Source organism: Nothobranchius furzeri, chromosome 1, assembly GCF_043380555.1.
Source record: "Nothobranchius furzeri strain GRZ-AD chromosome 1, NfurGRZ-RIMD1, whole genome shotgun sequence".
Lineage (NCBI taxonomy): Eukaryota > Metazoa > Chordata > Actinopteri > Cyprinodontiformes > Nothobranchiidae > Nothobranchius > Nothobranchius furzeri.
Window position 1 is genome coordinate 27,084,345 of NC_091741.1, and position 12,651 is coordinate 27,096,995.

At 45.4% G+C, this 12,651-nt stretch overlaps 1 protein-coding gene across 3 annotated transcripts in view; it reads left to right on the plus strand.

Moving 5' to 3' along the window:
* The window catches only part of tenm1 (teneurin transmembrane protein 1), a 429,841-nt gene that overhangs the window by 394,788 nt on the left and 22,402 nt on the right, over positions 1 to 12,651 (plus strand). For all 3 annotated transcript variants that reach the window (XM_015963828.3, XM_054738427.2, XM_015963084.3), the window contains 3 exons: positions 7,017 to 7,104; positions 9,092 to 9,288; positions 12,123 to 12,436. In XM_015963828.3, the coding sequence (XP_015819314.3) occupies positions 7,017 to 7,104; positions 9,092 to 9,288; positions 12,123 to 12,436 (599 nt within the window). The remainder of the gene's footprint in view (positions 1 to 7,016; positions 7,105 to 9,091; positions 9,289 to 12,122; positions 12,437 to 12,651) is intronic.

Below are 12,651 nucleotides of genomic sequence, written 5' to 3' on the forward strand. Positions count from 1 at the left end.
GAAAGCAAAGCCTTTTCACAGTCCGAGTATTTCAACTCAGGTCCAGTCAAGAGCTTACTAGCATAGGCCACGACACGCCTGTCGCAGTCATGAATCTGGTAGAGACCAGCACTCAAACAGTGAGCTGAGAAACCAACCTCAAGATGGAACTCCTTGTCACAGTCGGGGAGCGCCAAGCACGGAGCCGAGCACATTGCGGCCTTCAGGTCATCCATGGCCTGCTGGTGCTGCTCCGCCCACTCGAACGCCACATCCTTCTTCAACAGATTAGTCAGAGGTCGTGCCAACTCAGCGTAATGTTCCACGAACTGACGCGAGTAGTTGCAGACCCCCAAGAAGCTGCGAAGTTCGGAGACGTTCGTCGGAGGTGTGATGGTGGCAACACCCTGAATCCTGCCAAGCTGAGGCTGCACTCCCTGTGGTCCCACAAGGAGGCCAACGTACTGAACTTGCGACCTGCACCACTGTCCCTTGGCGAGAGAGATCTTAGCACCCGCCGCCGCGAGCTGACCCATGACATGGTCCAGCTCGGCCAGGTGGTCATCCAACGTACGCCGACGAATAAGAATGTTGTCGACATAGATGAGTGTCTCACGTTCTCGAGCATCGGGGCAGGCCTTGTTCAAGAAGATGTTGAACTCAGCTGGCGAGTTGGAATAACCAAAAGGACACCGGGTGAAGGTGTACTGCCGGTTGGCAAAGGAGAAAGCAAGTTTGTGTTGGTCCGATTCGTGGACGGGAATCGTCCAGAATCCAGACGCAATGTCAAGGGTGGAAAAATACTTAGCATCTTTCACTTTTGGAAGCTCCTGCTCCAGGCGTGCCATAGGCCACCTAGACAAGGGGACCTGTTTGTTGAGTTGCCGGTAGTCAATGGTAAGTCGCCACTTACCATTAGGCTTCAGTACCGGCCACAAAGGAGCCGAGTAGGTGCTGTTGCAGGGTCGAATGACCCCGTTAGCCAAGAGGCTGTCAATGATTTCCTGGACTGGTTCTATGGACGCCAGGGGAATCTTGTATTGCCGCACAAAGGACGGCGGTGCATCTGGCCTGGTAGGAATCTCCAGTCACCGTTTTTTTTTTCACCAAACAACCGGAGAGGCCCAGGGGCTACAACTCTCTTCAATCACCCCATCGGCCAGCAGGGTGGTTACCTGTCTGTCTATTTCCTCCCTCTTGTCAGGCAAGGACCGGTAAGCCCGCTGTTTCAAGGGGGGATGGTCACCGGTGTTAATACTGTGTTTAATAAGGGTGCACTTCCCTGTCACTGCTCTAGATTGGCTAAAAATATCTCCATATTCAGGTAGCAGTGCTTCCAGCTGTCCCATTTGTAACAGGCTGGCATCAGCGACATGGGGGGGGGGGGGGGGGGGTCTGTCAGTACTGCGGAAGGCACCGTTTCTGTAAGGGGGGTGACTACATCCCACTCCTCTACAGAAAATATCTCACCAAGTTGTGTACCTTCTCGTAGTGTCATGTCTTGGCTGGTAGGATTAAGCAGTCGAGCAGTAGTAACACCTTTGTCTACCGAAGCGAGAGTATGAGCCACCACACACTCACTCTTACTTTGAGGATTGGGTTCTAGGTACCCGACAAATGTGGGGAGTTGTCCAACTGGCCCCGCAGGAGAGACGTATACTGGGACCAGCATCTCACTAAATGGCGGTAATGTTAGGGGGACGTAAGAGACACATTGCAGCAGGATGGAATCAAATCCTCCTGTTTCAGCATCTTCACATCCATACCCCACAACTGCAATCTTCCGCAGCCAAAATCCACCAGTGCTTAATATGATGTCAGAAAATCCAGACCCAACAGAGCTGTCTGGGTGGACTTACGGAGCACATGAAAAACATGTTGCCACGACTGAGAGCCCAACCGTAAGGTAGCAGTAACCGTCCCTAATGTATCCAGTAACTCCCCATTTACAGCCTTGGCCGCGATAATATTCATTCTGAGCGGTCGTTGGCGAAAATCTGCACTGATGAACGATTCTGTGGAACCTGAGTCAATCAGAATTTTCAGTTCAGTACCTGCAATGATCCCTCGCACGTAGGATGAACATGGTTCCCCCGCCGGGGAACAATTCACCATGTGCTCCCGGTGTGGTAGATCAACATCTTCTTCCCAAGACCCTGTAGGTATCGTAGCTGGTGTCTGGGCCATGACAACAGCTACATCCCGTTTCCCCACTGCTGCACAGGCTCCTCTCGCCCTGGAGAGAGGAATCTCACTCCTTGTTGTCTTGTTGAACCACCGGGTGGGGTGTCCTTCCGCCATCCCGGGCTCTGGCCCCTCGGCAAACTGGAACGATCAGCGTAAGGAGATGGAGAGCTTCTTCTTGATCCGGCATCCTGGTCGGTGCAGCGCTCTCGCCAATTTGGAGTATTTGGCTGATGATGTGGGTTATACTTGGGACGCAGAGATTGGCAGCCCGGACCCCAACAGTGGCACCTACATGACTCCAGTTGGGGGGAGGAACAGTCGTTGCTCCTCTTTCGACCCTTCAGTCTCTCGTTCTCATATGACAGCCTTCGAAGGTCTTTTCTCATTTCCTTCATCTCCTCGGTTAGGTCTTCCACTACTCATTGCCAGCGAGGTTCCTCCAAAACAGAATGCACTAAGGCAGTTGCACTCTTACTGGGAGGAGCCCCCCCAACAGGATGGGGGTATTCACTCTTTAAAGTTTCACGTGCTATATCACAGCGGCCTGCAATGATTAAGGCTTCCTCCAAATCAGTCGCTCCCTGTTCCTGATGCTTAGCTCGGAGGCAGGGATCTAGTCCTGCCAGGAATCTGTGAAATTTTTCTTCCCTCTGAGCAGCTTGTCCATAATTAGGGAAAGCTTCATCCACCAGCTTCCCTACATCAGCTGCATAGACATTTAGACTTTCACCAGCGGCACAACGACGAGCAGCCAAGTTAGCTCTGAAATTGTCCAGAAAATGTCATTGTCTGAAGGCTTCCTGCAGCCGTTCCTTCACCGCGTTTTAGTCTGCTTGCACTGCCGCAGGTAAACTGTCCCACAGCAGGAATGCGGCTTTGGACAGTCTGGTGGGCAGTATTCAAGCCAGTTCATAGTCATATGCACTCTCGGCACCCGCTACTAGTGCTCTCACTGCCACTTCATATTGACGAGACCAGCAAGAGAAACTCTCCCCATCCTCTTCGGAGAACACCGGCGGAAGCTCAATGTTCACGCTGCTAGTGCGTGGTTTGTCCGGGCGGGAGATCGTGTACACCAGCAGGTCTTCATCATGTCCCCACATAATTCCTGGAGATTCAACCACTTCCTACCGGTAAATGTATCGTTGTACGTCCTATCTGCACTGGTGCAGCTATGCTAACCGCAAGTTAGCAGAGGCTAACTTCAACAAGCTAACGGACTCAGTTACCGTCACTGGAAAATAGCTGGACTTCGTCACTAAAACAATCCCACCGCTGCCACCAATGTAACCGAGCATTCCAGAAAGAGACGGGAGAAGATATAGGATTGTGGTTGCTCAAGAAAAGGTTGATAACCGTGAACTCTCAGGGTCACTTTATTTAACGGCACCATTAACAACTCCGCTCCAACTTCTGTTTTTTTCTCTCTTTTCAAACATCACATCCTGTCAGCATCACCTTCAGAATAGAAGTCCCACAAAAGTGGGTTACACATGCGTGGGTTTCCTCCGGGTACTCCGGTTTCCCCCACAGATCACAACATGCCCTATAGGTTATAAATTGTACGTCGCTTTGGATAAAAGCTTCTGCCAAATAAATAAACATAAACATCTTATAGATATGTGTTTCTACTCCTGCATTTTAAAAAACAACATTTGGTTTGTTAGTGGGAGGGGCAAACTTGAACTTCTACACCGGTTGAAAACAGATTTACAAATATTGTAAATAACTGTCGCAGCCTGCTGTAGCTAGCGCTGACAACAAGCTAACGCTAATATGAGCCAACCGATACTAAATAAGCCACGAAGTTAAAAGATCCACACTGTTGCACACAAGTTCAGTAACGTCAAAGCTCGGTCAGCATTAGCCCGTGGGTTTGTAGCTTCAGCTCCCTCAAACGAGGCCACACCAATGTTCATTCTCATTCTGGTTTTAGCTCTTTGCTTCACCTCCAAAGACATTACTCTCTTAATTTTATATCCAGGCTCTGCCATGATGCCAACAAAAAAAGCTAAATTCTTCTTCTATTTTTGCTTTCTTTGACAGTTTGGCAAACTGAAAAAGCTAACTGCTAGCCTTTATATTAGTTACCTGTACAGTAAACAGCCATTGCTCTAACCCTCCCACTGTCTTCATGGGTGACCCCAGGGATAAACCATCAATCCTGCTCAATGGTCAACTTTCCTGGCAGGGTCACCCATGAAGACAGTGGGAGGGTTAAAGCAGGTAGAGACCACCAGTGTGCCTACCCTAACCGCCAAACTGTTAAATGCCGTTTCAGGTCAGCAGAGGTCAACAGAGTGCCATCCAATGTGAATCCGCTCAGGTTTCCGGCTCAAAAACCGCTTAACCCAGTTTGAAAGCAATAGGTTAATGTCCATCCATCCATCCATCCATCCAGTAACGTGACAGAATTGTTCAAATTTACAATGTTTGCAGATGATACAAATTTAGTTTGTTCAGGTAAAGATGTAAAAGAACTTTTAAAGAAGGCCGAAAAACTGTGTACAAAAAGCTAAAAAGGGTATAAAAAGGAGATGTATCTCTGTAATGGGAGTAAAATTTTGGGATGGGGCTAAAATAGAATTTAAATTAGCAATTTCACTTTCAGTTTTTAAAATACTTATCAGTAAAATATTTTTGAAGAGTATTAATTTGATGTTGGTCGATGGGTTTGTGTTTTTATTTTGGGTTACTGGCACATTGAGGGAAATTGTAAAATTGATTTGTAAGTAGGTTAGGCAGTTCTATACGCTTTTGCTTCTGCCTAAACCTGTTCAGTTATGAGATACTAAAATAGATACTATATACAAATATATGTATATATATATGTTTGTGGAGGAAGGGAAATATATGTATCTATTTGTATATGTTACTGTATACATTATTTTTATGATGACTGAATAAATTGATCATTCATTCATTCATTCATTCATTTTCTTCCGCTTATTCGGAGTTGGGTCGCAGGGGCAGTAAACTAAGTCGAGAGGCCCAGACTTCCCTCTCCCCAGGTACTTGGGCCAGCTCCTCCGGGGGAATTCCAAGGCGTTCCCTGGCCAGGTGAGAGACATAGTCCCTCCACCGTGTCCTGGGTCTACCTTTAGGTCTCCTCCCGGTTGGACGTGCCTGGAAAACCTCACCAGGGAGGCGTACAGGAGGCATCCTGACCAGATGCCCGAGCCACCTTAACTGGCTCCTCTCGATGTGGAGGAGCAGCGAATCTACTCCGAGCCCCTCCCGGATGACCAAGCTTCTCACCCTATCTCTGAGAGCTCAGCCACCCTGCAGAGAAAACTCATTTTGGTCGCTTGTATCCGCGATCTCGTTCTTTTGGTCACTACCCAAAGATCATGACCATAGGTGAGGGTAGGAATGTAAATCGAGAGCTTTGTCGTCTGACTCAGCTCTCTCTTCAACATGACAGACCGGTACAACGCCCGCATCACTGCAGACGCAGCACCAATCCGCCTATCGATCTCACGCTCCAGATTTCCCTCACTCGTGAACAAGACCCCGAGATACTTAAACTCCTCCACTTGGGGCAGGACCTCATCCCTGACCCGGAGAAGGCATTCTACCCTTTTCCAATTCAAGACCAAGCATAATGTGTTAAAAACAATTTAGTGTTGCTTTAAAACAGCTTCAGTCTTTAAATTTTCACAAATGATAAATATAATAAATCAGACACTAGGGTGAAGGTCTATCAAACAAAGCTGCTGGAACTTCTCGCAGGAGGGTGGAGCTGCCTAAAGATGGCAGGAATACTCTTTGTCATGGACTGGCCAAGACTAGCATTCAGCTCGTTGATCCAAAACATGTAAAATTTTATCATTCTGCTCAGAGGCTGTGGATGAAAACATCTCCAGATAATAACAATAAGTATGTTTTACATATAAACAATTTTTCTAAATGTCTGAATCAAAAACTCTGAGACAAACAGATCTTTGTTTAATCTCACTCAACTGGAAGAAACACCAACAAGTGCATTTATTCCTTTTTATTTTTTGTCACCACTCAGTTTGTTAATATGTGGCTTTAAATATGTTGATATGAAAATGGTGAATAATATAATTAATATAGAAGGTATAAATGTAGCCTCTCTCAGCCTGTTGCTTTTACCTTTTGGGGTGAGGGTGGGGTGTCCGAGCATTAATTTCCTCCTGTCATTCAAATCTTAAAAGGAGGTTATAATTGTTCCGTTTTTTTCTAATTAGACTGTCATTCACTTTCATATTTAGCATGCTAACTGAGGCCTGTCGAGTCTTTCCAACAACATTTGATTTTTACACAATCTGACCCTTAGGTAACTACTTAAAATATGCACTCCAACAGAAAGAAAGCAAACTCTGTTTGATTTCTGTCTGCTTGCTGGTTAAATGCTCCAAATTGCAAGTAAGAAGAAAAAAAACGTATTATTTCATTTCAAGGCTTTTAATACTGTGCTTTGTTTCTGCTTTTTCCAACCATGTAGAAGTTTTAAGTTGGAGGGGGGCATTGAGTCTTTCACCAGTAACACACAACTTTAGATACAGCAATCATCTAGATTTGGAGGTACCATCCGCATGTTTTCAGCGTTCTCACATCAAACTGTAGTGCCTTGCAGCTCAGTTTGTTCTTTTATTCTGCAGGAACGCATCAGGATGTGTAAAACATTCGTCAATAAGGAAATAAAACTGGGACACTCAATAAGGGAAAATTTGCTCCTAAAAACCTAAGTTATTTATCTGTGATTTATTTTCTGAGAGCAGACACAACCCAAAATATATCTGTATCACCTCAGTGTTGTAACACAATTATTGTTATTGCAGACAAAAATCTATTTACTTTGTGGTTTTCTAAAAACTCCCCAGGTGTCGACCAACGGGGAGATATCGATCATCTCCGGAGCCCCAACGGACTGCGACTGTAAGATAGACCCCAACTGTGACTGTTTCTCTGGTGGGTCATCAAACACACAACGCGCACACACACATGTTGCATGAGTGCAGGATTAAGTAATGCGAGAGTATTAGATTATGTCTAATAGGATTACAGTACTCAAAAACAGATAGCAGCATTTAGAAATTGATTCTGATAAAATCTTGCTGGGTCTGCTTTGGAGGAGATTGGAGAGAAAACAAAATCAGGACCATTTTAAAAGCTGACATGATTTGATATAGACACATTTGGGCCATTCCCATCTGCACCTGGTCGGCCCTGCCCGGATAGATCCAGTCGGCCCCAGCCTGGCCTGGTTGATTCCGCACATCCTCGCTTAGGCATGCAAGGAATGCAGTCAGAGACATTTTCAGCTTCTAGGTAATCAGCATGATAATGAATTGAGCATGCCTTAAGCCCGTGTGGGTGGATTCTACCCACCAATCAGAGGCTTGCTCTAATGGAAGGTGTGAATTTGCTGGGTGTGTTGGCCCTGGTCAGCCTGAAGCAGACCCCCTCAGAAAGAGGGCTGAAAAACAGTCTTGTTGCACCCTGAAAAAAAGGCAGGCCACCAAGATATGTAAGCAAGCTATCCGGGCCGGGCCGACCAGGTACAGATGGGAATGGCCCATAAGCTGTCCGTGGGCCCGAGCTGTCCAATAAAGTTATTAACAAGTGCTCAAGAGCAAGTTTTCCTCTCGTCCGTCTCCTGCGATGCATCCCTCGTTACTTTCAGCTTGTCTGAATGATAAACGTCGCCCGGATATTTGGCGTCTTGTGTGAACTGCTTTGACTTTTATTAAAAAGACTTGATGGTGAGGTTTATGTAAATGATGGAAACATACAGGATCCTCTATATTGGTGCAATGTTTAGAGGTGTGGTGTGAATTAGGGTTAGGGTTAGGGTTAGGGTTAGGGTTAGGGTTAGGGTTAGGACAATCCAGTCACTGAAAGGAACGGTCTTCACAATGAGCGTGAGATGAGTGTGTGTGTGTGTGTGTGTGTGTGTGTGTGTGTGTGTGTCTGTGTGTGTGTGTGTGTTTTGTATTCACGGGGAAGCTTCCAGCTAAATATCAGTGGGAACGAACTTGTGAGAACCCTTTCAAACCTTTTCAAATTACAGCTGCCGGAAGAAAAAGCTCAACTTTCCAGTGATGAATGTTTTAACTGGTTGCTGCGTCACTGAAGGGCACCTAAAACGGGATGAAGTGATGACGGAAACAAACAACCAGATGTTCCTTTGACAGTTAGGCCATGCTTTCATTGTAAGGATGTGATTTTATCATTTAATTCTGCTCATAGAAATCTCTATTTTATTCCACTGAAAATCGGAGGGAAGTGTCTCTGCCACGCCACAAGCCAATGGGCTGTAACCATCCACTATTTCTTGGATTGTACTTTGCATATTTTCAATCATGTCTTGCTGTTAACAGATGATTACTCTCTTCAGAGGCTTTTCCGTTCCCATCCCCTCACCATAAACACGCGCGCTGTGTCTTTGAACACGTATATCAGCGCGCACCGGCAAATACAAAAGGACATTTGCCCAGAAGCACACACACAGACACACACACACATAATGGGCATGTTGTCAGGAGATAAACTGCCACCCTGCTGTCTGTTCAGAGCCATCAGAGGCCCCCGGCTCTGCTGCTGACAGCATCTAAAGGCCCTCACCGAGGCTGCCGCCCCACTGTGCCACCAAAGAAATGATTTCAGCCACCTGATACTTCCGTCTGATAAGGACGAGGTCACTATCAAGGTGGTCATCATACCCACGGCTTTTGGAATCAACTGTATCCCAACAAGCCCGAGTCCTGAGGCAAAGAGATAACGCCTGAGCGCCACTGGGGGGGGGGGGTCTTCATGTTATGACCCAGTTGTGTATACCGTTGTGACTTCTGTCTTTTCTCCAAACATGATGCGTATTACTCCCAAGGTTTTGTTGTGCTTTTGTGTCAACAAGGAGCTGGCAGAAATGATTTTGTATTTGTTGGTGTTCCATCAGGAGACGGAGGCTATGCTCGCGACGCTCGTCTCAAAGCCCCCTCCGCACTGGCCGTGGCCCCCAACGGCACCCTGTACATAGCTGATCTGGGCAACATTAGGATCAGAGCCGTCAGTCCCAACCAGCCTCAGCCTAGCCAAGCCGGGCTGGTGGAGATCAGCTCGCCGCAGGACCAGGAGCTCTATCTCTTCAGCCAGGTAACCGGCGCCGACAACTCGTAGCTGCTTCTGCAAGGTCTGCGGGCTGGAGAACGGCTTCTCCGTAAAGGTCAAAATAGATGCATGTTGCTGTGTGTCCAGCTGTGCAGATGCCTTTACATGTAACCATTGTCAAACATGGGTTTGTTATTGGCCCTTCAAATTTAGTCAACTTAGAGGTGACTTATTAACTTGTGGTTTTAATTAAAAAAACAACTCTTAAGGGGTACCTGGGATTGTCATCGGTGAGGGTGTTATGGGTACCTGCTGTTTACCTGGTTTGCTCCAGTCTTGAACCCTGGATTACCCTTAAAACAAAAACATACACTGTTTATTGTAATGCTTTCTGCATGTTATACACTGGCTGATCTGATCAGAATGTTCTGGTTCCCAAACTTCTCACACGTTTATCGAGAGGACACCTGAGCTAATAGTTTATGTTTTCTAATAACAAAGTTAGCAGAGGTGGGGACTCATCTCACATGACTTGGATTCAATTTGCATCTCGGATAACTTTAGACTTCACTGAATGACAAAAAAAAGGACCTTCCTCACACTCTCAACACCGAGGACTCATGCGAGGGCGAGATAAGCCCTACATAAACACATAGTGGTATGGAGCCACTGAAATAAGTCAGTTCAACCACTAATCAAATGGAATTTGTGCTAGATTAATGGTGGATCAGTGGCCTAGTGGTAGAGTGTCTGCCCTGAGACTGGGAGGTCAGGGTTCAATTCCTGGTCGGGTCATACCAAAGACTGAAAAAATGGGACCCAGTGCCTCCCTGCTTGACACTCAGCATTAAGGGGTTGGATTGGGGGGTTAAACCACCAAATGGTTCCCGAGTGCGGCCGTGTCTGCAGCTCACCGCTCCCCCAGGGGATGGGTCAAATGCGGAGAACAAATTTCGCACACACATCAGTGTGTGTGACAACTAACGGGACTTTAACATTAGATCAAAGCTGGTAAGAGTTACTTCATTAGGTTTTTAACGGTGTGGCTTGCTTGTTTATTCAGTACATTTGCAGTGTTCTCTTGTCTAAATCAATGCCTCATGAGTCATTTTAAAAAAGGTATGATGCTCCTGTTCCGAGATGCAGATGCCTGCTGATGCAGAGGTGGGCTGAAAACAGCTGGACTGCTCAATATTATTAATGAAATACACACACCTCGCTTCTGATTGGCTAACAGAACACGTTCGGGGTTGTTTCAAGTCGCTTTCACCCACACACCCTCCACTTTCTCTCCTCGTTACAAAAAACAGGCTTTCTTGTGGCCAAGATGGGCGAGGTTATGAATGCAAATTGACATTGTGACATCACAATGTGGGGATTTTGAAATCCTAGCATGTTATCATCTAGTTTTGATCATGAGCAAACGCAGGAGATCGATGTAGGAGACTGTTTTCATGTTCACCTTGCATAAAAAAATCAGAGTGACCAATTCTAATCAGAAATAATCATTTAAATGTTTTTATTTTATTTATTTTTTTTTTCTATCAACCACACCGTTTAAAGAGGTGGGGGCAAAACATTCAGGCATAGATATTGGTGGGGACTCGTCCCTGGTGTCCACAGCTAAAATGATGCAAACGGAGTCCTTATAGTTGTTATTTTTCCACAGGATGAAGGAAAAAATAAACATTCTTTACTGAAAGATGCAACCCCAGAACTAATTTGTTTCTCAGTGAGTGGAGATGCTTCTGTTGCTTGTTTTGTAGAAGCAAAAATGACAAAATATTTATTAGTAATGAAAGTTAGTTTTATTAGGCCTATGGTTTAGGACTTGCGTCTGTGCTTGTCTCTAATTTAACTAAAATCTTGTGACCTGGGTCCTCCTCTAGAGGTGAGCCTGACAGGGACTCATAAAGAGATGACTTGGATCTTTAGAAGCAGGTTTTGGTGGAAAGGTTATGAACAAAATAGTATCTATAATCTCTTTCATCTAATTATTAATTGGTTAATTTTATTGATCTAATTAATTAATCTTTCAGTTTTCAGCTATCAGCACTTTATTTTTAATGTATTTATTTTGTTATCACTAATATCCTGGAAGAAGAAACACATCTTCCTCCGGTTTGTGCTGTAAAAACCTGCGACTGGCAGTGGACTAGTTTATAAAGTCTTGTTAGAATAAACAACTATGACATTTTTGAGATTAGAGGTCTTTTAAATGCAGCAATCTTCTCCCCCCTGTAACTAAACCATCAGTCTCATCTAAACAATCCTGTTTCTCTAAATGAAGGACATCCAAAGAGCTCTGGACAACAAATAAGATATCCAGCTTTTTGTTTTCCCACCATAAACCTGCCTTATCCAGTCCCACTCATGCCTACTGCCCTCTGGTGGAGCGTCAGGTGTGATGTGCCAATTTTATTTCTTTATGACATCATAGTTATGTAATAAAAATGCCCGTTATATTAACATAAGACAATAAATAGTTCACTCTTAAATACTAGATATTTTATAATATAGAATGTTTTTACAGTTGTGTGCTCCAGCTCTCTTATCCTTGCACTTTTGTTTTGTGGTCTAGCTTTTTTCTATTAAATAAGAATAATTGTAGTAAAAATATATATTTTTAAATGTGACATTCCTTTAGTTACATGTATTGACATAGTCTGATGTTGCGGTTTATGATATTAAATAATTACTGCTAGGTTTGCTTGATTCGGTGAGTTAAAACACGTGTGTGATCACATGATGCAGGAAGCACCAAATGGTCAGATTTACTTGTTGTAACAGCGCAGCTCTTCCCTCTGATGTCATGGTTACGAGGACCTGAAAGGCCTTTAAGCATGACTCTGCTGTCTCTCTTCTCTGTTCTCTGACAGAATGGCTCCCACATGAGCACCAAGCACCTCATCACCGGTCACTACCTGTATAACTTCTCCTACGGAGTGGACGGCCAGCTCTCCGGGGTCACGTGTCGCGACGGCCGCGGCCTCCAGGTGAGGAGGGACGCTCACGGCGTGCCCCTCTGGCTGGCGCTACCTGGAGGACAGGTGTACTGGCTGTCCCTGAGCAACAGCGGCATGCTGAGGAAGGTGTCAGCTCAAGGCCATGACATTGGCCACATCACTTACCACGGCAACACTGGTCTCCTAGCGACCAAAAGTGACGAGAACAGCTGGACCACTGTTTATGAGTACGTCTATCTTACAGCGCCTTGTTTGGCTTTCATCTTCATTTCTCTCCTTCAGGTTTCTTTTATTTTTGTTTTTTTTTCATCTCTGTTTTCCTGCTGAAGTTGTTTGCATGCTGTTGAGCAAGCGGAGTGACGTGTGAGTGCCATCTAGTGGTGACTTCTGCAGCACCTGCTCTGTAGAATAATCATGGGACTTGTTTTTTTACATGATGTCT